The 27,358-nt window shown below is 36.1% G+C and overlaps 1 protein-coding gene across 10 annotated transcripts in view; it reads left to right on the top strand.

Annotated features, from left to right (window-relative positions):
• The window catches only part of KIF16B (kinesin family member 16B), a 138,553-nt gene that overhangs the window by 64,660 nt on the left and 46,535 nt on the right, over positions 1-27,358 (top strand). For 2 of the 10 annotated variants that reach the window (XM_082756867.1, XM_082756865.1), the window contains exons 16-24: positions 2,533-2,615; positions 2,809-2,897; positions 10,499-10,531; positions 10,859-10,912; positions 12,357-13,712; positions 17,218-17,388; positions 18,226-18,331; positions 18,860-18,910; positions 26,207-26,329. In XM_082756867.1, coding sequence (XP_082612993.1) covers positions 2,533-2,615; positions 2,809-2,897; positions 10,499-10,531; positions 10,859-10,912; positions 12,357-13,712; positions 17,218-17,388; positions 18,226-18,331; positions 18,860-18,910; positions 26,207-26,329 — 2,066 coding nt within the window. Of the gene's footprint in view, positions 1-2,532; positions 2,616-2,808; positions 2,898-10,498; positions 10,532-10,858; positions 10,913-12,356; positions 13,713-17,217; positions 17,389-18,225; positions 18,332-18,859; positions 18,911-19,082; positions 19,496-19,686; positions 19,716-19,942; positions 24,464-26,159; positions 26,330-27,358 lie in introns of those variants that run through there. The other 8 variants (XM_082756866.1, XM_082756870.1, XM_082756862.1 and 5 more) reach the window with 8 other exon arrangements.

Genomic DNA, 27,358 nt, shown 5'->3' with positions numbered 1-27,358 from the left:
TTTTTGCACAGTTCCAAAATACTGGTGTGTGTAGATGAGAAGTGCTTGATGGTATTTGAACATACATTCTTCATACTTGTTTCCTATTCTCTGGTCACTTTTGTGTTGGAGTCAACCAATTAAATTACCAGATCAGAGTTCCCTAAATGATAAAGACTGTTCTTGAATGGTTCTTGTTGTTGTTCTTAGTACTGTCGGTGTATTTGAGAAACCTTTTTTTCTTTGTTATTTAACATTCTAGAAGAATAAGAATTGTTGCTTAGAGTAAACAAATGAAAAGCAAACCCCATAGCAAAGCCAGTTATGTTTCCATGACGACATCGATGCTGCACACTTGCATTCTGATGGGGAACTGCATTGTACGATAAAGGACAATCTAACCCAATGCTTAGGAAATATTTGACAGTATGCTTTTGATCCAAAGTTTTTTTCCTTGATCAGTTTTCGTGTTGCTGCATATCTAAGTTCTGTCAAGTGGGAGCTAGGATTATATTAATAAAGAAAAACTACAATAATAATAAAATCCTACAATAAAATCCTATATCAGCAAACAGAGGTTCCATAATGCAAAAAGTGGCATTGTGAAGTAACAATGCCTATGACATTCTGGGATTAAAAAAAAAAGGAATGTAATGGGAGAAGCACAGGAATTGCAGTTCCCCTTCAAATCTGTGCATTGACTATAATGGTGTACTAAAATGAGCAACCTGGCCTACGAGAAGGTGTCTCTGTCTGTGGCAGAGGGTTAGGAACTAGATGATCTTTAGGGTCCCTTCCAACCCAAACCGTTCTGTGATTTGAAGTACTTCACAAGTGTATCGTGTGACGTGCACGTAGCCCTTTTCCTTCTTCCTGTTCAGACGTATGCTAGGCTCATCATCGTATGATTTGGAGAAGTACTGAAAGAGAAACCTGGTTGTAATTCATATGATCCTCCATCTGATTTTGAATGTCATGTGCTGCTGTTAAGCCTCTTCCACCTGTTTTCTTTCAGATATGTCAAGTTAGGAACAAGTATCTTTAGCTGAATTCATTCTGAAATTTTTAATAATTTACTTAAGTAACTTCTACCTCGTAACATGGCCAAAAATGTTTACAGTATCTTCGTTTGAAAGTAACTGAAGGAATTTCACTGGAATCCTCAGTGTCTCCTCTGCTAAAGTAATCAAAACATCCTTCCAGGCAGGCAGCAAGAGTGGAGCAGAGAGATGTTTGGCACGACTGTGAGCACGTGAACACTTACCCCTTTCACTACAGCAGTCATGACTGGCAGCGACCCCTTTTAATGTGCTTACATTAAAAATATGTGTATATATGTGCCCAGCGCAATTCATGAAGGAAGGGTCAACCAGCTTCTGTCACAAATTACAGAAGTGGTATCAAAATGACTTGGCAATACAAAGCTGCATACAGATCTATGGAAAGTAATTCATCTTAACGTTAGTCTGAGGTGAACTGTGCTTATGGTCCAAAACTGAGGTGTTGTGTAGACAGCAAGAAGTGATATTGTGACTGTAGTGCCTCTTATCATTGAATTGCCAAGACTGAATGGCCTTATTTGTGTTGATGTTCCTAATTAAGCTAATCTTAAGAGAAGCACTGCTTATTCAGGGCAGCATTTCATTCTCAGATGATAACCATTTGTTTGTAGTAAGCAGCTGTAAGTGCATTTTTTTCAGGTTTTAAGTGTAATAGAATCCGTTCTCTTTTAAAATTCCTTCACACCGTGCGACAGATAAATGGTTAATTTTGTGGTGGTTAATTTGGAGGACTTCAATGTTATGACAGCAGTGAGACATCACTAACAATGTGCTTTTTAGTGGGAAAGTATTAATCTTGGTGCTAGTGTCTTTAAAATATTATAAGAATTGCCCAGAGTCACATTATATATGACCTGTACCGTAGCTGATTAAATACGATAATGGATGTGCATTGAACAATATGAATTATTCAAGGTTCTTTCCTCAGAAAATAACTATTGGGTATAAAAGACTAATAAGCCTGTTTTGAGTGATGACAAACTTCAGTGTTGTTCTACATAAAGAAGAAAAAGGTAAGTGAGAGTACAAATTATGAAAAAGTGTAGCTTTCAGTTTAGGTAGATTCAATCTTGACTTCGATCAGAAGTGGATGAATAATGATTAGTTTGTTCTTAGTCACATTTATGGATGTTCCCATGGTGTTCCGTACCTGCTGGTAGCCTCCAAAGTAACACGAAGTGTGTAGGTCAAACTGCGGCGGCTGTTATGACTGCTTCCTCTACTTATTCTTTAAACTAAACTGCATGAACGTGATTGACCTTTCTGTGCATGAACATATGTGGTTTTTTTTTGTTTTTTTTTTTTTTTTTTTTTAGGTAGGAAGAAGGAGGAATAAAATATACACATCCATTAACATAGCTGTGTCAAAGTGCATTTTCATTTTGTTCTTACTTAACGGAAGGCTGTGCTTACATATTGGATGACAGAAAAATTATTTGGCATTTCCTGATACAGTCTGTTGTCAGTAAATGGTGTGTGTTTTTCTCATCAGGTGCTGTTATATTACTTGGAAGAACCAATATGTTTCGCTTTAACCACCCCAAAGAAGCTGCTAAACTAAGGGAAAAAAGAAAGGTGAGGTAAAATCAGCATTTGGGGGAATTTCAACCTCTTCACAACTTTACTGCTAATATAGACATACCTTGAACGTTGTAGGTTTGCTTAGTTTTGTTTTACATAGAATATTTCATATTTCATGAAGTGAAACAAAACAAGTTTGCAAGCACAGCAGTGTTTGTCTAATATATATTTTATGGTCTGTTGTTAGAGTGGACTGCTGTCTTCCTTCAGCTTGTCTATGACAGATCTCTCAAAATCTTGTGAGAACCTATCAGCCGTTATGCTTTATAATCCAGGGTGAGTATGTTAAAAAACATTCTTGTTGCAGTTGGCACCCATTCTTCATTTTAAAGGTTTGAATATTCCAAATGGCTGTAATAGAAAATATTTTGTTCTAATGTTAATAGTGTACTAAATAATGAGCTTCTGAACGAGGTGAGAACTTCTAAGAAATGTTATTTGAACTAAAAATTCAAGTCCATGCTAGAAAAAGGGGTAAAAGGACACAGAAGCTTTCCATCCAGCTTAAAGCTTGCCTTTACCTGGGGTCTCACTATTGAAATACAAGAACCGTAACTGAACCAGACAACAGCCACACTGACAGATCTGACATAAGTTTTCTGGGAGAAAAGATTTGGTATTCTAACGAAGGCAGTTCAGCACAGTAATGACATTGCAAATTTGCATTTATGCTTTCTTCAGAATTACAAGTTAACTGTTAACTATTTTTCATAAGAAAAATGAATTTTAAACTGAAAATTAAGATTTCTTGAGTCTAGTATAAAACCAATGCAGGCATAAGAAGTCTGGGAAATGAATGTCTTATGTTCTTGCTTGTATACTTCCTAGTAGGTGGCCAAGTTAGGATATGGAAAACCATTTTTATTATATGGTTACAGGGAAATAGACTACTTATTGTAGAGAATCTGCTTTAATGTCTTTACCAGTGTTTTTTAAGTGACTTATATAGAATTGATGGTGTTTTTGTTCTACTTTTTTTCATAAGCTAGTGCCTGTGTTTTTAATTGAGAGTGAGATGAGACGCGTAAACCACCTATGTGCTTTTGAAAAATTGGCCATAAATTGAATTACAAGCTGGGATAGTACAGCTCTATTCCTGAGTTTTACAGGGGGGTTGTTCTTTATCTGTTAGAATTTAGGAAGATCAGATGGGTAATAATAACTTCAAGTTAAGCGAAGTCTTAAATACAGTGAGTATATCTAATAACGTTGCTTCAAACGCTGTCTTCTTTATTACTCTTTTGCCACTAAAATACCTGCTGAGAACTTGAGACAATGAGCTAGTTGTTCATAAATTACAGATTTTTTTCTGACAGAGAAGAAAGAGAAAGTAAAAAACAACAACAAAAAAACCCTGTGTGTGGATATATGTGTATTTTTCTTCCTGTTTCTTTAGCCTTTTTGAAAAGTTAATGAACTTGTAGTGACAACTGCTAGCATTACATCTTCTGAGGGCCAGGGAAAGTTCTATGAAAGTTCCTGACTGTTCTTTGTTACCTCCGGTTATTGATCTACCTTGGGCTGTAGTGGTTTTTTCTAGTCTAGTGACATGACTGTTAAAATACTTTTATGAATAATTGTATCATACTGCACAGTGGTGGCCTTGACTTTGCAGTCAGTGTAAACCAGGACAGATTTTTTCAGCATTGCCTCGTGTTTACTCTTCCAGATTTACAGCAAAAGATAACTGCATGGGCATGGCCCAGTTGAAGGTAGGCTTAAGAATGATTTCCCTGCCCAAGGAGTTCATACTGTCTGCAGATAATGCTAAATCATGTCTTGTAGAAGGGAATTTTCCCGTGACTTGTGATTTCAACAAGAACAAAAGAGCAAACAAATAGAAGAGTTACTTGATCTAGGATAGAGTAGTTTACAACGAATTCTTTTTTTTTTCCCCCCAACCTTTTGTGCAATGTAGCTTTTTTCATTGTCAGTTCTTCAAATATCTGGCCTTGCTTTCCTGGAACTCAATAAGTATGACTCATATAATTAAATTATCAGTGTATTCAGCAATTTTTAAAAACTCCACCCATCTAGCACTTCTTCTAAACTGTATTTTGCTTTTTTTGGGTGTGGTGAGAGCTGTTCCTGTTGAAATTGAGGCTCAAGTTAGGTGAAATACCTTCATATTCCTGAAAACTTTCATGCCTGTGTGCTATTAGTCTGTAAACTATGAGCAGAGGGCTAATAATATTGTCCTGTTCTTCTGCCTTCAATTAATCTTTGTGGCTTGTCTTGCAGGAATGGATATTTTGTCTTGCTTAATTTGTAAGCACAAGCATAAGTCTCACCATACAGGAGAAATGCATGACTTGTTTGTGAGCAATACAACCTACCTGTTCCAGTCATTGTTACGTACATTTGTTTTTTAAAGTGAGGAAGCTCATAGTTGCATATTCAGAATTTAAACTCTTATCCCTGTCTTCAGAGGCTTTAACGAAGTTTAAAACAATATATGCCATACCTAATACTACACATTGCCCACACAGTGCAGAGGCGGTTCTCATTCTAATAGATCAGTGATTAAAACAGAAAAAAGAAAATCAAATATGACTGGTTTTACTGTTTCTATAACTTCTGCAAAGAGAAAGTATGTTCTGAAGTTTGCACTGCTGTTTAACTGAGCATTGGTCATGTAAATCAGTAGAAGAAAGCGTGTTCCATAATTGATGCATTGTTGTGGACAGCAATTTGGCAATAGCAGCTTTTCAGCTTAGGCTGTGGTTCCATGATAATTTTAAGCTTGTTTATGTTGATGCTAAAATTGTTTGCTTTCCATATCATCCATTGTGACAGTAGTGTGGTTTTTTTTTTTTTTTTTTTCCCTGTGATGTTGTGAGCTTGTCCAAGGAGGTGTAATTCTGTAGAAAATGTCACTTTAAGGGAAACAGGTGGCTGGGGTAATTGCAAGTTAAAGAAAACATGTTTTGAATAAAGCAGTTCCCAAGTAATTAGGGCTCGGTCATATTCAAAGCCAATGGCACCGTATCCATAAAGTGTTAGCTTGCAATATAGGGCATGGGCTCCTTCCTTTATTCTGAACCTTTATTGCAATGGGCTGTAGTATCAGTTCCCCATAACGTCATGGCATGCTGCTCACCTTCTGTGCAGAGCTAGATTCAGTAGCAGGCCAATTATTTTATTTATTTATTTATTTATTTTGTGAGGCTTTGGTAGATGACCAGCATTCTGCCTGTTGTTAATTTGGTAATTCAAGCTCTTCTTTTCTTCCAGTACTGAACACCTAAAGGCTGGTAGCTAAATTTGCAATTTCTGTAGGTTGCAATAAACATCTTGTAAAGTCTAGGATCTTTACCAATCAATGCCAGAAGAGCCTGTGGGATATTCCTTTCTGTTGTGATAACAGCAGATAGCAGATAAATGACAACTGCTCCGTGTGTGTGGCTCTGAGGGTCTATATAAGTAGCTGTCTGAATTTTCTGAATTTCTGAATGTGTCATTAGAGGCTGTCCCTTTTGAAGCTGTATGTGATCTCGACTTATTTCAGAGCCTGAGAGAAAGTGATAGTATGAGATTTAAAGTACGGTGTACTTAAAAATAAATAAATAAATAGAACTTAAAATAAACTTGTAATGTTTGGTAATAACTCCTAAAGCACTTGGCGTTAGCTAGTTTTTCTACTCTGCTTTCAGAGCACGTTAATGCTTGTTATTCTAAAATGAAGAAAATGGGACAGTAGGAAGAGTTTATGTTCTTTTGAAAAAGATTCACCTTTTAAACAGTAAAAATACCATTACTTCAAGTTTTGCCTTTGTTTTGCAATTTGAACAACCACTAAAAACACTTAATTTCTTCTTTGGGGAGAAAAAGAAAAAAAAAAAAAGCACCAAAACCTACTTTTCCCTGTCATGCAGGGTGAAATGTAGGTGCATTACATCTGCATTCCACGAAAGCTTTCCCCAAATTGTCCCATGCTGATACCCGAAAGGTGCATCCTAAACATTAAAGCTCTGCTGCTGCCTGTGCCCAGAACTGCTGCCATCCTGGGGAGCCAAGCTGGTGATACCTCTGCTATATCTGCCCCGGGTTTTCCTCCATTGAAAGTGAGGGTCTCCATTGCTGAGCTTGGAGTCCTCCTTTGTGGCACCAGAAGTCTTTTAGATCCTTCTGCACAGTAGCACAACTCCAAGGAGCAGATTGTCCACCTATGTCCTTCCCTCCTCTGCAGGGTAGGAGACGGGCGTTTTACCTTGCTTAACTGGCCCTGGTATTTTTAGGCCTTGAGTATTTCTGTTTTCTATTGTAGAAAAATCCCTTCCTCATTTGGTGTTTTTCTGGCAAGGAGATGAATGTGTCTATGCTGTTCAGGTTAAGTGTTGTCCAAATTAGACGTTGATTTTTAAACCTGTATTTTCTCAGTCCCAACACTTTTAGTGGTGGTCACGGAGACATTATTCATAACAAAATCTCTACTGTATTTTAGACAGTGTGTCTGGTAATGATTGCTAAATGCTGCTTGAGTAGAGGCGTTTGCTGCACTTTGTGTTTCTTTCTATATGGTTCTGTTCTCTAACTTCATTTGTACTCTGAGATTTTGTTTTCTTTAAAGAAGATATCATGCAGGTCTTGCTTATTTTATGTCTTTCCCATGTGAAAATCAGTGATACCTTTAATTTATTTTTATTTTTTTTCAGGTGGGTGGGCTGTATGTGCAGCTTTTGCTGTGTTTTTCTTTCTTTGTGTGTTAGGGTGTTGATTTCCCATATGTGGAGATAGTTGCATAAAACTTTGGCTTGCTGTGCAAAATCCTGTGTTCTGTTCATTCCCAGTCTTTGTCTTTAATCCAGTGTCATGCAACGCTGCTTCAGGTAATAAGCTTTGGAAAAAACAGTTTTGCATGTAGATCTGTGTTGAAGATTTCATTTGTGGACCTTCTGTAAGGTATATTATATTATAACTCTAAAACCACTCATGAGAAACCTTGATCTTGTCTTGTCTTCAGCATGTTGGGTTTTTTAATTAATCTCATAAATTGGGCTACTGAACAGCATTGTAACATCTTTGTAGTCCTGCTAGTACTCGGTCTTTCCTAACAGATGTAGTACCAGATCACACTTTTGTGCTGTGTAAATTAAGCTATTGTGGTATTGTACCAGTAGAACTGACTTCCTTTTCTCTGTGGCTTATCTGCACTGTCCTTATCACTAGATACGCCACATTTTCCAGGAAAATGGTGACTATTTAATTCTACACTGATCAGATTAAGTTCCTTTGTGGTAGATCTACAAAAGAAGAAAGAGTAGATTCTAGTCCTTAATATCTGTATATATATTTTTTTAATTTCAAGCTAATATTATTTTCTATTCACAGTAGTGCTCACATTAATAAAGGGAGTAGAGTTTATGAGAAAAAAAAAAAAAATTATTAAGGATATCCTACTCCAAAAAACATCAGTCCTGTATCTGTGCTTTGTAAAACTGGCAGTGATTTGTTACAGCCAATGATGTTTTTGGGGATGCTGAGATTTTTTTTCTTACTAGCTTCTTAAAGAAGGAAGGCTTCTGCAATCACTGCCTGCCTGTTCTGCCTCCTCAGTTCCTTTCCTGTCCTGAAACACCTTTTGAACCCGTAACCAGTTTGAAGCAAATATTACAGAGGTGGTTGTCTCAAAAGTAATGAATTCCTGAACGTGTTGATAAAATGGGCAGCCAGATGCGGAAAACATGCATCATTATTACCCCTGTGATAATAAAGTCCGCAGTGCAAGCACTGGTAGAGAATAGAGATGCTGAGTATCTGTGTGGGAGGAGAGCCTTCAGTGGAGCTCAGACCATCTTAGGCATCACTGAATCTAAATAAGCAGCAATACACAAGGCTGTGTTAGGCTTTCTGTTCACAGAACTATTTTTCACTTGTCTAAAATGCATTAAATATACATTTTTAGACCAGCTAGATGTAGTGTTTGGAAGCTGCTGATGGGGATGTTGATGGTGATCTGTATTTGCTTTGGGAAGTAGCCAGTTACACTGAAGAAGAAACTATTTCTGTGTAGCTCATTCCTGTCTTTTCTGAGCAACCCTTTGAGCAGCTCTAGTTTCATTTTGGTGTAAGATAAAACTTATTGCCTTGACATGACTGGCGAAGGTAGTAGAGATGCTTCATCAAAGAGAAAACAAGGGAGTTTTCACTGCTCACGTGTTTATATATAAATGATTGCTGTGATGGCTCACGTTCTTTGGATAAGATCTCTATCAAAAGCCCGTTACCGTTTTTATGTATATATAAAATATGTTTGCCAAATTGTGTGTTTTATAGAAGTGTCACAATATCAGAAGATTTTGCTCTGGGTTTGTGCATTATATCATCAGATCTGCAATGTTTTACTTCACTGTGGCTTAACTAAGCATGGGAATACTTGTAAATCGTCTCTGCCAACTCTCTTAGCATAGATGGTTTACATCTGACAGTGCTTAATGGGCATCTGCATTTCCAGACTCCAAATCCCCCAGCTCTATATTATTTTGGACTGAAATAATGATGAATATAGTGACAGCCAAGCCCTAGCTAAGAAGCGAGAGCTAGCAGCTATGAATTCCAGAGGCAGACTAGCTACAGTGAGGGATTATCAGGTATAGCTTAAAAAAGAAGAAAGCTTGGTAACCATTGAATAAGACTTTTGCTTTCTGACAGTCTCTTAAGATTGCTTTTGTACTTGCTCTCGCATAACTTTGTGAATTTTGCACTATATTTATCTCTCCTTGTGCTGTGGCATTGAGATGGTGGCTACAAGTGCCCGTTTTAGACATGATCTTAACGTAAAGGGGTCTTCATGAGAAATGTATATGAAGGCTCTGCATATCTGGAGTTGTGTGTAACAATCTAAAATGGGGAAAAATAGATTTTTTTAAATGAGTGTTTCTCCACTATTCCAATGGTTAGAAAGATGCTTCTTGAGCACTTTGCAGTCAAAGTTTACTTGAATTGTTTTATAAACATCACATTAATGTTGTATTTTCTGCATGTTTCCAATGATAACTCCTTTTCAGACATTTGTATGATTTTAGAAAGAGATATTAAATAGACCTTATATTTAAAACACATGCCTACACAATTGAAGTTGTGACATCTTAAAGTGCAGTTCCTCAAATAATTGAAGTTAGCTTGTGGTGCAGTCTTGCATTTTTTTTCAGCGTTTCTCTCACCTGTAAACTCCTTAAGTTGTTTTTCAGCTCTGAAATAACTGAATATTTGTGTATTTGGTAGAGTACTTCAGCTCATATATAGATTCTTTATGCTTAAAAAAAGCACAGAGACCATTTCCTTTGGAAGATTGCCTTAAAGAATACAAGTCTTTCAAAGGAAATTAAAATAAGAGACTTCTGTATGACCGTAATAAGAGCTGATATTAAAAATGACAGAAAATACTCTCCTGTAATTATTCAGAACCTTATCAAGCTAAACATATTAAAATCTCAAAATATTTTAGATAAATGGGCTTGTATTGTGTTCTGTTCGTGAATGTTTCACTTCACAGGAGTATGAATTTTTTTCAGCCTCACTGATCACATCAAAGTAATGCTTCTTTTCTTGGGAGGAAAAGGAAGAATTGCAGGCATATGCTGTAGCATAGTTCCGTAGCTCACTCCCTTCTCAGAATTGGCCAAGCTAATAAACCATAGGATTATGAGCATCGATTAACTATCACTGGCAGTTGTAAAACGTGTTTAGAAAGAATAACTATTTAAATTTTACTTTGAATTGTAATGTGATGGACTGCTGTTCCATGAATCTAACCGATTTAACCTCTAATAAAACAAACTGTTGGTGATGTTACTATAGTCTGTACTGCTAATATGTTTTTGCTATCAATTCCTCTCTTAACTGATTGCTCTGTTTCCCCCTACCTCCCATGGCAGTCTTTTCCCTGTAAAAGGACCGATCTGTTTAAGGTAGAGAAATTCAATTCCTATGTATTGATTGCCATGTCCGCATGTAGTTAACTTGCAGAGGCTATGCTAATCATTTGTCTTGTTTATCTTAACTTTTTAAATAGTCTTTTCCCCCAGAAATTCATTCACTTTTTTGTTTGTACTTAAGTGTCAGACAGCATGATACCTAATTTGTAACCCTAATGAAGGAAATACTTTCTTTTACTGTAGAAAGTAGTTTCATAAAACTTTTCATTTGCATCATTGTTATAATGATCATTGTGAATTACATAATTGTGTATCTTGCTCATATATATTCAAGATTTTATTTTTTTTTCCTTAAATCAGGCTAGAATTTGAGAGACAACAACGAGAGGAGCTTGAAAAATTAGAAAGTAAAAGGTAACGTTATTCTCTTTAAGTATACATGTATGTATATAAGTATACACACACACGTGTATGTGTATATATAGAGAGGGAACATTGTGGACTTGATGACAGATGAGGCTCTTTACCTGGATCTTTTTTACACTCCAGTCACTTTTGAATTGAATCTTGATTAATCTGTGAACTCTGCTTCTGCAATGGTATGGGCATGCTAATAATACTTATCAGAATGATGTTTAGCAATCAGTTCAAAACAAAAAATAAAGCATTGTTATCAGCTGGAGAACTAAGCTGATTTTTCTGACTCATCATATCTGCTAAGATTTTACAAGTAAAAGATCTCACCTTGTTGCAGATCACAGCATTGATTAGATTCATAAGCTGAAAGACGTTTTCTGCCTTCTCCACTTTATACTGCTTGCTCAGTTTTGAAAGAGTTTTTATATAGTTGGACCAAGTTAAATAAACTCAAAATAAATACAAAACAAAAGCAAAAAACAAACAAAAAATAACCACAAATCCCACCCAAGCTCTGAGCAATTAGAAATGTCCTTCAGAAAATGATACAGTAGAATCACTGATCTTATCCTCTTTGTTATGTTGATAGACTTTGAATTCAGATTACATTGAAGTTGATTTGTGTTTTAATCGATCAGATTTTAACTTCTTCCAAACTAACCAAGGAATACACGTAGAAACAAGCTGTAGTCCAGGTGATTGTATTGTAGGGGTAATTGTGGCATCTTCAAGTCTCAGTCTTTCCTCACTTGGATTCCCTTAGAACCTTTAAAAGAGTTATTGCACGGGCCATACTTTGTCTTAAAGTAATTTGCCTTTCAACTCCATCTGTTCCTAAGCTTATATTCCCATTTATCAATAGATCAGTTGGGTTTGCAGAAAGAGAAGACATTGTTTCAATTCATCTGTTGACTCAAATTTGGTGAGGCAAATTTCACACCAAGTCCTTTTTGTTTGTATGCAAATAAGTGTGCATGTGTAAAAAAAAAAAAAAAAAAAAAAAAAAAAAAAGGTTATTTTTCACTGTGCCCTGTGTGTTCTATCAATATTCTTATTGGATTGGATAAAGCTAATAGAGTCTAATGTTATGCTACCAACATAAATGCTATCTAACATGTTTTCTTAGAATTTAATGTATCCACAACATTACATTTTGAAATAAATTATGAGTCTGTGCCATTTTCTCAAGGATTGAGTTACTTCCAAGCAGCAAAACAAAATTATATATATACATTATATTATATAAAATTATATATATATAGTATTATATATAATATATACAATACTATATATATACATATATATATATATATATATATAAAATTGTGGTATGGGTTGCAAAATCTCTGTCCAAAACATTTTAACTTCTAAGTGATATATTGTCTTTTGGATAAAACAAACATAAAAGTTTGATATATTTCTTGTAAATGTCTTGCTGCAGGAAACAAATAGAAGAAATGGAGGAGAAACAAAGATCTGACAAAGCAGAGCTTGTAAGAATGCAACAAGAAGTAGAGTCACAGCGCAAAGAAACAGAAATAGTACAGCTGCAAATTCGAAAACAGGAAGAGAGTCTGAAACGCAGAAGTGTTCACATTGAGAGCAGGTTAAAGGATTTGCTGGCTGAAAAAGAAAAATTTGAAGAAGAGAGATTGCGGGAACAACAGGAGATAGAGCTTCAAAAGAAGAAGCAGCAGGAAGAAATTTTTGCCCGTGTCAAAGAGGAATTGCAGCGCCTACAAGAACTTAATCATAATGAAAAAGAAGAGAAAATGCAGATTTTCCGAGAACTAGAAAAACTTAAAAAGGAAAAGGATGAACAGTACATTAAGCTGGAATCGGAAAAAAAGAGACTTGAGGAACAAGAAAGGGAGCAGGTGATGCTTGTGGCTCATCTAGAAGAACAGCTTCGAGAAAAACAGGTCATGATACAGCTCCTGAAGAGAGGGGATGTACAACGACTTGAAGAAGAGAAAAGAGATCTTGAAGATATCAGGGAATCTCTTTTGAAAGTCAAGGAAGCCCGATCTGAAGGTGATGAAAACTGTGAAGAGTTAGAAGAAGCACAGAATAGTTTCATAGAGTTTAAAAGAAAACAACTAGAACAGTTGACTATTTTGGAAAAAGATTTAGTTCAGCAAATGGATCACCTAGAAAAGGAGATTGCACATGAAAAAGGAGCTGTAGAACACTTAAAGTTTGCACAGGAAGAACGTGTAAGTTTCAAGAAAGATGATGAAAACTTTGCAGATGCTGTACTCAAGGCTGACGAATTTGACAAGATAAAGCCAGCGGAATACAGGTTTCAATCTAAAGTACGGCAGCTTGAGTACCTGAAGAGTAATCATTTGCCAGCACTGCTGGAAGAAAAGCAAAGAGCTTCTGAAGTCCTCGATAGAGGCTTCTTAGGATTAGATAATACTCTCTATCAAATAGAGAAAGAAATAGAAGAAAAAGAAGAGCAGCTTGCACAATATAGAGCTAGCACAAATCAGTTGCAGCAGCTTCAAGAAACATTTGAATTCACAGCCAATGTAGCTCGGCAGGAAGAAAAAGTTCGGAAGAAGGAAAAAGAAATCCTTGAATCAAGGGAAAAACAGCAGAGGGAGGCGCTGGAACAAGCTGTCGCTAAGTTAGAAAGGAGGCATTCTGCTTTGCAGCGTCGTTCTACGATAGACTTTGAAATTGAAGAGCAGAAACAGAAGCTTGCTACCTTGAACAACAGCTGCAGCGAGCAGGCAGGTCTGCAGGCTAGTCTAGAAGCTGAGCAAAAAGCCCTTGAACAAGACCGGGAACGGTAAGTGTTCTGATAGCTTCAGTTTTTAGGACCTGCGATTCACGAAAAATACATCATTTTTATGGTGTAGATTTTGAGAGGGCAGCTTGTTCTGTGTCCCACTGTTTGAGTTTCTTATTGTTTCAAGTAGTTTGCCCAAAATTGACATTACGTATTGCTTTTTGAAAGATTCTTGCCTGCTCATTGATTTCTGTTTGGACACTTAACTCATCCCCCGCAGTATAGTACTTGCATGAGCCATCACAGCATTCAGTTAAGTTGTTTTTACCTATTTAGAAAGCTCAGCCAACCCCATGCTCAGCCCTTACAAATGCATGCACTATTTTACAAGTTTCTTTTTATTAATATATGAATGTATAGTATTTTGTTTCTTTATTGGTAGCAAGCTATTTGTTGGTTCAAGATTTGGAGATTGATAGTCAAGGTAGATTGCCAACTGTCTCTCTCAGCTGATGATGTGTGGAACACTCTTGGTATTCCAAGTAAACCAGTGTAATGTTTAATGTTTTGTTACTGGCTTTAGGGCTAAATAAAGTAGACTAGCCATATATCTGTGTAAAAATTGTTGTAAAATTTGTTTTTCAAACATATTTGAAAATATACAGCTGCTTCGATACAGCCCTATGTGATGACAAGCCCTTTTAGGTACAGAAGCAATGTTATCACCTACACATATGATATTTGGAACTATAGCCTAGTATTTGTGCTAAGTATAGAAGGCTCAGAGGAAAATTTTCAGGTAAGGAGGGTTCTTCCTTCACAGGAGAGGAAGAATTTTTTTATTGTATTTTTGGCCTGAGCAAAAATCCACTGGGGTTAGTGGATTCAATCCATGCAGTCTGGAAGAAGGGCAAAATTAGCATTTCAAAAAGGCGTTGTCTGATTTGCTAACACAAGAGCTTGAAGACTTGTTGTTATTGGTGAAAGAATGATTTTGCTTTTCTTGAGGTAGAATTAGATTTGTTTTATTTTAATATTCCAGTGATTGCCTGATTCTTCTTCCAGAAGCACTTCAAACCAGATGCTTGATGAGAAGAATCACCAAAAATACACTTACCTATAGCAAAACTGATGAACTCTTCTGTATCTTGTTTATTTTAAACTGTTAATCAGGAGATAATAGCTCCTTTTTTCACACTGACCTTTAGGTCACTCTTTCCACGTGTAAAGCTACATTGTGTGGATTTCAGTTAGGCTTTTTCAATACTGAGTTATCATCTTGTTGTGGCTATTTGCCTATATTTTTCATAATTGTCTTGAAGAACATGTAATCTAGTTTTCTGCACTGAGCATCTCGCTTGAATAAAGCCAGCTATAAACAACTGGAGGTTCCACAAAAATAGACAGCTTTTTAGCTAGCCCTCAAGATATTGCTGGTTTGTGTAATAAGTGGGAAAAATATGTTGTCAGCTAGAAAAATTATGTTAGAAATAGATGCCAAAGAAGCGAAAAGGTCTGTTTATTTTGTTGTTGTTAACTTTAAAGACCTCTTGCACAAACTGAATAAAACTTTGTAGTCATTCAGCGAGAGGCCCAGGGGCCTGAATAATTTTGTTCGGAGTGTCATTTATGCACTCACACGGATAGCTAACTTTCTATGAATGTTGTGGCAAAAGAAAATCTTAAGATACATGTTAAATACTTCAGACTATTTATATAACACTTGTGCACAAGTGTTCAAGTTTATACTTCCAAGTAAATAATGTCTTGGACCCTGACAAGCATATTAACTGTATGTGCTGCTTATTATTTATCTAGATAATATTTGGTAAGAGCGTGCTTCAGAAAAAGAGGTTCAAATCTCTTAGCTATCTAAAAATATTTAAATCCAATATCCATCTGAAATGTTCTGTGAGCCCAAGTCCATCATAACTGGATAAAATGTTTTTCCAGTTGGCATAATATGCCAGCTCAAAATCCTTTCACCTACAGGGATGACCCCCAAAATGATAACCTGGAGCCAATTCATACTGGAGTTATGCACCCGCACTTTGTCTTTATTGGCAGAAATTTGGGGCTGTAGAATGAGCACAAAGCAACTTCAGAGCTATCTTTGAGGCGATGGGATGCATCGCTCAAAGGGGGCAAGGAGCAATTCAGTGCACTTACTGGCAGAGGCATCACACAGCTGGATAAGCTTATAACTGTAGGAAATGATATCTTTTGATAGAAGGATGTTTACAAATGAAGAGATAAGCTATGTTCCCTTAATATAATTGTGATTTTTGTGGTTAAATTGATTTTCCATAGATGCAAACACTCCCCCATATCTATCAGCCATCTCCCATCCACTTTCCCTCAGGATGCAAGATTGTTTTGCTGCTAATCAAAAGAAACAGATGGCTTCTGGCTGTGCTGCAGAAAGTACTCTAAAAATGAAGTAACAACTCAGCCTGCTTTATTCCTGCCGAAGCCACAGCATTTTTACTCGCTATTCAATTTTCAGTTTTAACCTCCAGGAAGGAATACAGTAGTTGTAGCATTGTACTTCAATTTTGATATTTGCAATTGCAGTTAAAATATTAGAATCCCTACTTTGCATGCTTTCCACTCCTTCTGCAGGAACTTCTATTCTTTTACTCTTTAATTTTCAAGTAACCCCTAGGAAAACAATTACCTTTGGAGACAAAAGTTGTAATGGAAATGAGGAAGATTATTACTGTGTTACTAATCTAATCTCAGCTACATTATAAGTGAAAGCTGTTCTGCAGATTACTTTGTTATAATATAGTTTAATTTGACTAAATGATAAATATTGCAAGAAGTGCTTCTTATTTTATACCAGATGCCTCAGGCATTTTTGGTCAAAAATGCTGTATCTGATTTTACATATTCTATTGTGTGCACAAACCTGGCTGATACGAAATTTATTTGTTAGAGAAAGTGAGGAGGTTTCCATTTCAAAAGGTGATTTATAATGTATGTAAAATAAATACTAGACTTTTTATTTTGTTGGTAAATTTTCAGAAATATATATGCAGAAAAGAGTAGCTGAAAAATAATGATTTATATGTATAGTACACAGTTTTAAGATTTTCTTACAAATATGCTCTGCCACATTGTTGTCTTGGGTTGTTGTTTTTAGTACTACTGTATTTTGAGTTATTTCATTTTTTTTCCCTATTTATTAATCTACTTCGACCTAGAAGCGAAGTAACTGACGTAATTGGTAGAGTTCTGTAATGAGGAAAGTTTTATTCAAATGATCCTATTAGATTAGTTTAGTCTTTCTGAATTAATATTGAATGTGCTGAGTTTAGATACCACTTGTGTTGGAGGATTATGAAGTTGTTTTATTTAGCCTAGCATTGCTGTTGGAACGTGTTTTTTGAGCCATCTCTATTTTCCTATCTAAATATGCTTAAAGAACAATTAGTATGCTCGTATCTTCATAAATATTAATAGTTAAGATTTAACATGTTTCTCAGTGTAAGTACTGCGCATCTTTTAAGAACTATGGGAATCAATGGTACCTGAATACAGACAACATGAATTACATTTTAAGATACCTTTGCAGCCTGGACCAGGAAATTCAGCAGCTGAAGCAAAAAATTTATGAGGGTGATGGTGGTCAGAAAGGAAATCATGGAACATTAGAAGAGAGACTGTCCCATACCAATTCCCCTACCAGCCCAACAAAGCCACAGCCACCCTGTGCTCCGCTAGTTGATGATAGGTAGGTAACCTGGATTTCTGCAACTTTTTGGTATGAAAATAAATATTTTGAAAGTTCTGTTCTTCTAGGGTTGAACTGGAATTAAATTCTCTAACTGTACCTAAAGAGTAGTCTGGAAATAAAATTAATTTGCTATACTTTAAATAACCAGCAGGCTTATCTGTTGCTCCCGTGCAGTTTGTTTTTTAATAGAGTTTTGTGACTTCTAGACTTAAGTGTATTTAAGTTGGTTTGTGTTTACAGTTACTTGTCTGTATGGTATTGCTTTATGTACACTAAAAGCAACAAAATAAATAATTAAGCCTTTTTTAACAGGACAATTGCCCACTATTATTTAAAATCTATTATTTTTCCTCTTTGTTCTTTTTACACTTATACATGAAATCATTAATATCAACTCCTGGATCATTCTTTCTGTTTGAAGACCAAAAGTTTGATAGTTCAAGTTGCCTACCTTACAAAACTGATAAAAGCAATCCATTAAGTAATAAAAATGCAACCCCAGCCTTCTACTTCTTCCTCATCCATCTTACCTTCACTGCTACTTGTACATAGTTCCATGCAAAGCAGTGGCTTAACCTGTGGCCCATTGAATTCTGTAATTGTGATAACAAATTTGTTAACTTTTGTCTGTGAAATGAACACTTGCTCAAAAATCCACATTCCTTGAGGGATAAAGATGGTCTAATGTTAGCCTAACAATTTATATTTGTGCAGTGTTTAGGGTTCCTAAGTTAAAAGACTCTTTGAAACGCTTGTCTTAAATTTTATCTAAGAATATACATACATATATATATATGTATATATATTTGTTTCATATTTTGCTATGTCTTATAGGATAAATGCCTTTATTGAACAAGAAGTGCAGCGAAGGCTCCAAAATATTCATCATAAAGCTGAGGATAATGATAATTCCCTGTTCTGGTCTACAGAAAGTTTTAAGGTGAGCAGTGACTGGTAGGAAATTCTGACCTTCAATGTATTGTGTGTAACCACTGATTTTATTGTTGGTCAATAATTTTCGTGTTTTCCTGCACATACTTAAAAAATAAAATAAAATAAAATCAACCAGTAAGTCAGGGCTATCAGTTTTAGATTTTGCTGTTCTTATTTTCTAGTGGCTGTATCATGTTCTATTCCAGTTCTTTTCACTGAGGATTGTGTAAATGGTAATAAGAAGCTTGCAGATGGAATCATGATTTTCATTTTATACCTTTAAACTACATGGAAAAAATTTCCGTCATAAGAACTGTAACCGTTTACACTGGAAACAAATGTTCATTTAAAAACTGATAATCTGATTCATCTGAGGACTGGCTTGATCGACTTCTATGCCAGTGGTTTAATAAATATAAGAAAACAGTTATTTTTAGATATTAAAAATAAAATCTCTTCCTATAAATATCTTTAAATGAACTTACACAAGAAAGGCACTTTATTAAATAATCACCTGTACCTTTTTTGTTCTTAGGATAATGAGAGACTTAATAATGGCACTGTTCAGCGCAAACTGAAGTATGAGGTAGGTCATAATTTGCTAGAATGAAGTGGTTGCCTTAAATTATGGCATGCCCTGTAATTAAATTTCTTAATGTTTAGCTGCACAATTAGAATTTTGAATTCACAGCAAGATTAATGGCTAATAGAGACAGCAATTTATTTTTCTAGCTTGCAATTAGTGTTTTTTTTTTTAGGTTGAGCACAGCTTTTTCCTTATTTGAAAGGTGTATTGTTGTGGATGTTTCTTCCTTGCTTTGTCATGATCTTTATTTGGAACAGTATCCCTTTCCTGATTTTTTAGAGGATAAAAGCATTTAATAAGGAGATTGTTTGAATGCCGAATACCACTGCACGTTTTGTGACTCATGGTAAACTCGCTACTGTATGGATGTTTGTGATGATAGCAGTAGCACTGGGCAAATTTACCTGAATGTCATGAAGGATTAATACATGCCTTCCTAAACTGAGTTTAGATCCCTCCCACTGTATTCGGTTGCTTAACTTGCTTGAAGTGTTGTTAATTACTTGACTCAGGGAGTAATTCCTAAATAGTGTTATGGATTTAAACCTTAATAGGAGGAGGACTGCAACCCCTCTCCTTAGGACATTTTTTTTTCTTTTGGACTTCTCCACTGTTATTTTTAAACTATCTTGGAGTCTTGACATTATCTGTTGCTTGTTTTTGTGCAGTCTTGGATGGTACAGGATTCCTTTTTTGTGCATGTGTGGAAAAATAATAAAGGTCTTATACATTTCTGCACTGTCCTTTGACTTCCCTGTGTTTTGTTTTTTTTTGAGTAAAACAGATATAAACCAAGTGAAATGGATACTGTAAAAAGGAAAAGCAGTGGTGGGCTGGGAAGATCAACCATTCCTGAATCAGACCTCAATCTGTTTTGTTTGATTTTTCTCTCTCTAATTTTGGGAGATTATGCAATCGTACAAATTTTGGATGATTGTACAAATGGAATCAAAATCAAATCTGAATTAAAGAAATTTTCAAATCAGAAGACTTCTAAAGACATTTGTTTTCTTCTTTTGACATTTTTAACAGAAAAGTCAGCAGTGGCAGCCACATTATGACTTTCCATTTATTTCTAAAGATGACAAATGTGCTTCTGAGTTGCTTGGAGAAAGCGCAGGAATAACAGATCATAACAGACAGAAGGAACATACAGAGATGTGGAATTTCTTTTCCAGGCTTGGAAGAATCTCCTCCCCCTTTACATCAGAAAAGGCATTTGAGAATGAAAGGGGTAATTCAGAACAGGAGAGCTTTGCTTGTCTCTGTGACACTGAAAGTAGTTTAACTCACTCTGAAAGTAATACTTTAAAGAGTAAGCACGTTCCTTATCAGAACATTTTATCTACTTCTTTACCAAGTCATGACTTAAATAATGTGGCTTACTCACTCTGCAAGTTTGAAAATTTCAATCATTTTGACAATAAAATAATTACTTCTCAGGATTGTGACAGCTCAAGAGCTGAATCCGATTGTTCCCACTTTCAACAGCTGTCTCCTTTAGGATCCTTAATGTGTGCTAATGAGCAAGCTGGTTTTAACAGCTCATCATGCCTTGTCTTTTCTCAGTCTAATATACACTCTGGAACTTGTAAAGAAAAAAGACCGTTTAAAACAGAGCAACGGGCAATGGAAGACCAGTCTAGTAGTTCTCAGCTTCCAAAGGAAAAAAACTCTGATTTGATCTCTTCCACGTCAATAGGTTCTCATTTGGATGTCAGACCAGAACGCGCCTATGGTCTGGGATATGTTTTCAGTAAGCTTTCCTGCCTTTACAAAGATACCAGCAGTCAGCTGCTCAACAGTACCTTGGTTCCTAAACAAATTAAGGAGTTGGGAAGTTTGTGTGACAAAAGCGAGAGATGTGCACAAGCAGTATCATTAATAAAACATCTGCCACTTATAAGAAACTTGCAAGTAGATGTATTCTTCAAGTCTGATATGAATCAAGATGTATCCCACGCTAGTGATGACGCCAAAGCTCGTACTGAAAATGTGCAGCTTCAATCCCCTGTGCAAGAGAATGTCATGATGTGTGGAAGCACAGGAATCTCGGGTGCCCACGTGAGAAAGCCCACTGGAGGATGTGTATGTGGTTGTAAAAATGAAGAGCTGGAAAATAGTCTTGTGTTAAGACAGACATTTCTGCATTTTTCTGACGTCTTTTTGAAACTCCAGGTCTGTTCTCTGGGAAAAGTGCTTGAATTTATGACCCGTGCCCTACCTCAAAATTGTATTAGTATGGAGGAGTTGAAAGGTATCTATTGGCTTGCTGTTGGCAATTGCAAAAATCCTGATCCAGAACCTGCTTGCTTGCTTTTGTTCAGCTCTGTTTTATATGTTGTTGTTTCATCAGTCAAGGAAAACATCTGTCAGAGTTCCTTGTCAATATTTCATGAGGTTCCAGTCATCGCAATAAGGGAGATTCATCTTGGCTTTGCTGGACAGAGTGTGAATCTTCTTTCTGCTGAAGATGATTTGCTCACAATATTTACTTATAACAAGCACTACACTCAAAGACTTTGCCATGACATAATGAGCATTTTGATTTCTACAACAGAGGATGCTGTTTATTTAAATCATCAGCTCTTGAAAGATGATTTGATGCGGATGTCACTTGACTGGACGTCAGAAGTAAATGACTTAGTTCTATCAAACGGAGTACTTTTGACCTGTAAATTCAGAACTATATTAGCTGATCTGGCTTACTTACTCCATGAAAATATGGGAAATATTAAACCTTCATTAGCTGACATTCAAGTAGTGCTGTATGTCACTGTGAAAATAGACTGTGCTAAGCAGAATGTGTATAGATCTCTGGTTCTTACAACTACTCATATAGGTCTCCTAAGGGAAAACAGTAACTTTTATCCTGCACCTAACCTTTTGGATGCTTCATGCCAGCGATCACAATTTGACAGCCTTCAGTTGTACAGTTTGAAGGATATTCGATGTGTAGTTTTGCCAGACAAAGAGAATTTCACAAAAATTGAGCTTGTGTTTTCTAGAAGGAGCAAGGTTGGATCTGATTCAGGAATTGGTTTTTCGAAATACTGTGAAAAAGAAATAAATACTCAAATGACAGTCATCCCATCAATTCTTCAAAGCAGTTTGCATATCCCATCGGAAATCTGGAAATTAACATTCAGTTCAAGTGAAGAAGCCATTTGGCTAATTATGCATCTGACTAGGTGTTGAAATCGAAATACATTTAGATACATTCAAAATAGGAGGCTAATGAATATTGATAAAATACTTTTTTTTTTTTTCCCCCCATCAATAGGCAAAAGAGTCTTTTGAGCCTTTAAGGGAATGCCTTAAAGATGTGTACACGCATCTTACCAAAAACCATTATTACTTGATTGCTTACTTTTTGTGTGTTTCTAATATGCTGTATGTACATTTCCTTGGGAAGGTGAGGAAATTAAACAGTTCTATTTAAAGTGGTATTGGATCAAAACTATAATTACAGCTGTGTCTTCTGATTTCCATTTTGGCTGTTGTTTTTGGCTTCCTCCATCTCCTATCCATCTTCATTAATGTCTTCTCCATTCCTCCTTGATTGCCTTTTCCTTAATCTTTCTGAGTATCTTTGTTTTTTATGCTTCGCATCTGTTTCGTGCCCTTGATCTCAATGCTTCAAAACATTTGCAATAGATGTCTGAAACGTAAGGTGTGTTTAAGCCTGTGGTACATCACTATGTGGTGTTAATAGTAAGGATGTTTATGGCTTTCATTCTTAAAATTTTGGGAAGAACACTACTGGCAATTCTTTTCTGCTTTAGAGTTTCACAGGATTAATATGCTTCTCGATTAAAGTTTGTTGCAAGTGCAAAAGGAGTTGTGTGGCATGTTTTAAGTCACGTAGGCTGAGGTACCAGGGATCAGTAGATGTACCGCCTCTCTTTTCTCTTGGGTTTCCCACCTTTGCCTACAGCCAAGAGAGTGTAGGCTACATGGAAGCAGTGAGTCAACAGCAGTGAGAACAAAAATGGAGAGAACATCCAATACCCTTTTTCAATTTCCACTCCTCACACCCCGCCACCCCACTCTCCTCTTGTGGAGAAACAAGATATGGCTTTTTTGAGTCATTCCTATCTACTTTGTCCAGGCAGTTAACTTGTACTCTCACGAATGGAATGCCTTACAGTCCTATGATATGAGGGCGTAAGAAAAATGTGATGTTAAAATGATGGAGGTTAGAGAATGTAAGCAGACGTTATGCTTTGGCTTTTTGACCTTTGGTCACACCATTATAACTACAGTAAGACAGCCATTCCAGGTTTATGATTTGTGTACATGTTTCTCGTGATGTTAAACGGATAGCTAGCAACTGGGGATACTGCCTGAAGGGTGGAGCAAAATTAACCCTAGAATTGTCTCCATATAATGTGTCAGATAACTGGCCTGAATTTCCTCACTTTCTCATGTTTACTGGTGGGGTTGATGATGCTGTGAGACTGCATCTCTTCCTGGCTATTTAATATCACGTACCAAAAAATAATGAAACTACCGAAAATAAATAGAAGATTTCCACTTGTCAAGGCTTGCCTCGAGCTCAGTAAAAAGTTACTCCTAGCTGAAGTTCAAAAGATAAATAAGCCATTGTTTCCCATCTTTTGTTTTTTCCCTTGCAATGGGAGCTGAATACCTTTGGATCCTGTTGCTTGAATGTGCCATCTGCCTTGCTGGAGGAAGATGGTCCTTGGCAGAAAAAATGGTGGCATCTAATCTGAAATTCTAAATGCTGTAAACATATTGCCAGGAGAGGTGTAATCTTCTACCAGACAGTTAGACTTCAGTCTCTCTACTAGTAGAAGAATGTTTCCCATTTGTTCTTACCATACGTTAAGACATGATAATGTAATTCACTTGATGCTTAAAAGGACATAACTTGCTTTGGATGGGAAAGTCGTGTCTGGAAAGATGAAGGGTGGTTTGGATAGCAAGTTGTGTTATGACTAATAAATAAATAAATAAACAAATAAATCACAAACTTTATGCTACCTAAAGCAATTCCAAAGATGAGGGCAAGATGTGTCATTTTACTTTGATGTATAGTTTTTGTTTTTAACAACAAATATATATATATATATATATATATATATATATATACACACACACAAATGTCTCACAGACCATGGAGTAGACACATTTTGTTGGAGTGGAACATCACAGCAGCCCACTTAGAGCGTGGCTCCCTTACTCACAGTGTTAGGGCATTTCTTCAGTCTTGCTGAAAGTTAACTTGAAGCATGGCACTGTCTGTGAGGATGGTCTTAAATCGAGGCTGCTAAATGACAGCAATTACTGTAACTAATTGCTTTTCAGATGATGCCCCACATTTTAAAAAACGTTTGTGCACGTTATGTTCCAGATAACATGATTTTCTTCTTTGTTTTGAAATCTAGCTTGCTGGATATTATGCATTTTTATGAAAAAAAAAATGACTTCACTGCAATATCTTTTATTCCACTGTAAATTAAACATAGCATAATGATGGATATTTATCACTATCAAAGAGTTATTTAATGTATTAGGACATGTTTTTTACAATGCATTGTGTTTGAAATTATTCTTCTACTAGCTGTAATAGTTTCCTGAAAATGGTTGCCAATAAATTACATGTTGACAGAGGTGGTTTTAAGAGTGACTTTATGGTTTTCTTGTTGTTTTAAAATGGATCATGTTGTTGTCAAGGCAATGAACTCCTCTTTCCCCCAAGGAAGGAAGTGCTTACATTTCTACACCCCATAAAGCTGAGAACTTGAAAACGCTAGGAACTTGGGGAGAAGTGAAAGAAAAGCAAAATGGAGGGAAGAAAAATTTTGTTATGTAAACAAAGATCGTTTTTAAAAAAAAAAAAAAAACAAAAAAAAACAACCTTCAAACCCAGCCTTTTTGTTTTAAATATTCAGTAAAGAAGAATATTTGTGGAAAACAATTTCTAGCTAAAAGCAGTTGACTGAAACTAAAACTCCCCTCCTTTGTATTTTCTTTTCCAATACTATTAATATTATCATTAAGGAAAACAACATTTATAATTGACTACTAACAAAATAATGAGATAGCCTGTCTTCTCAATCACCTGATGAGGATTTTAAAAAGTTATCTGTAACAGTACTCAGAGGGGCATCTACCCATGAGTTTCCAACTCTGCTGCTGCTGCTTTCAATAGCATCACGAAGTATAACGTGTACTTGGTCACTGAGAGTTGCTACAGAGAGGCCAAGCGTCATGAAGCAGAAGTGTGAACCACATTCACATTTCTGGACAGTGTTGGTCAAGACTAAAGGATTTTGACCAAGCAGTATGTCTACTTGTCTGTGGAAGTTACTAAACTACTGAAAGTCAATGTTGAGAATACAGTTATGGATGAAGTGATGGATAGCATCGCTAAAAACAAACATGTAGTGTGGCCATAAGTTTAAAGTGATAGTGTTTCAATTTTTTTAACTTATATTTGCAACGGTGTTGTTGCTTCTTTAAGTACGGTTAAGGTTTTCAGATCAACACTCAGTTTTTCAATTGAGTTAGTGGATGACTTCATAAAGGCAGATTCTACTTTTATTCCCTACAAATGGTTATGCTACTTTTTGGACGCTGTCACTGCAAAACGTTGAGCTTTTCAATTGCAAAATTATTTTATTGTTGACAAAACTTCACAATTAGAAATCCTACCTGGCTGTCAGACCAACGTACCTTTGTTACAAGTAACTCCTTGTAGCTCTGTTCAGACATTGTAAACTTATACCTGAGTTTTCTATTATGAAATTTAAAGGAAATGGTAGGAAACTGTTTTGAGAGTGGATTACTAGGTTATTGTTTAATTGTAAAGTGACTTTGGATTTGTCCGAGATCTTTCTTAATTGCCTAGATCCCCTACAGCTTTGCATATTTGAAACAGATTTTTTAATATAAATACATACAAAAAATAAAGGCACGATTCATATATGTATTTTTTCAAAGAGGGTTAATAAGTCTTCTGTTTCCCTTTATTTTTGATATTTAAGCTGAAAATGCCTTTTGAAAGAGTAAGCGCTATTGTAAAGGAATTTCACCTCGTATTTTTCATGCATAACAAAATGCTAGGGCTTGCTTACAAAAGCAGATCCGTTTTGTTTTCAGATAATTCCTTCATTTTCAAAATAGTTTCTGCCACCTTCATACTCTCTTGTCCCAGCTCTTTTGGCTTCGAATGTTTTCTTGTTTTTTAGTGAAGTTTTTTTTCTTCTTCTTCTTTATGTAGTGATTTTGGTTTTCCTTTGTTCTCCCTATTTGGTATGCATATGAAAGCGGATGGTCTGTCGTTCTCTGGGAGCAAATCCAGATGACCTAAAGGACCCAATTAAAATTAGTATTCCGCGCTATGTCCTGTGTGGGCAGGGAAAGGATGAACACTATGAGTTCGAAATAAAGGTAAGTGCTTTTCAGTTGCTTCTCCTTGATGTTTTGTATTTGTACAACAGTAGCGTCGTAGTAACAATAATAACAGAAAAATATGTTTTGTTTAAAAAGTTAGCTCCTAGTTCTCTCTGTCCAGTCACTGATGTTCTCTCTGACAACATCACATTTAGCAAAGGTGGAACCAGCAATAGGAAACACGCCTGAGAACCTCCAGATTCCAGAAATCCCCTTACTAACCCCAAGGAAACAGATTCCTAATGTGCAATTTTTGTCCTTTGTCTATGTGGCCTCAGTACTGTGAAATATGAGACGAGGGGTTGTGATAAAGAATACATGATACAGGATACTCTCAAGACAAGTATTTTCTAGATGGGTCAGTTGTTCGCAGCAAGTTGGTGGTCAGGCTCTTTGGATGGACATTTCCAGGTCTTACTGAGCTGTAAGCGGAAGGTATAGAAATTTATTAGACTTGAAATACTTACCTGTAGTAATGAGAGCCTAATTTAAGTATTTTTCACTTATCCACAACAAGAGTTCATTTCTGGCCCTTGGTTGTTCTGATTCTTCATTTACAATAGGTCTCCCTTCTCCAAACTGTTATCTCTTTCCCCTCCATTCTAGTGTCTTTCTCAGCTAATCTCCTGTGCAGAAATGCTGGAAAAAAATGCATATTCATTATGTTTCCTCTGGTACTAAGCCAGTGTTTTTTCAAAGCAAGATGTGAAATCTAATTGGAAATGTGCTCTCAGTGCATGTGGACACGTAGCATAACTGATGTACATGGCATCAGAGACTGAATTGGCAGCCTTCTTCGCTGAATGTACTGCCAGATGCTTCATTAGGTGGTGAAAGTTGGAGTGACCTGCCTTCATACAGTGCAAAGCTGTTTTTGAAGTATGCTTATGGTCTCTTTTGCAAAGTCTTTCATTAAGATGGTCAATTTTAGCTCAGTTTATGCTAATTAAATTTTCATCTTGAAACACGCTATGCTTTTTGTGGATGGAATACTTCCTTCTGCCTTCTGAGTGTTGACTTTGCTGG

This window comes from Aythya marila, assembly GCF_965140915.1.
Source record: "Aythya marila genome assembly, chromosome: 3".
Taxonomy (NCBI): Eukaryota; Metazoa; Chordata; class Aves; order Anseriformes; family Anatidae; genus Aythya; species Aythya marila.
Note: the sequence above shows the minus strand (reverse complement) of the source record. Positions and strands in the feature narration are given on the sequence as shown.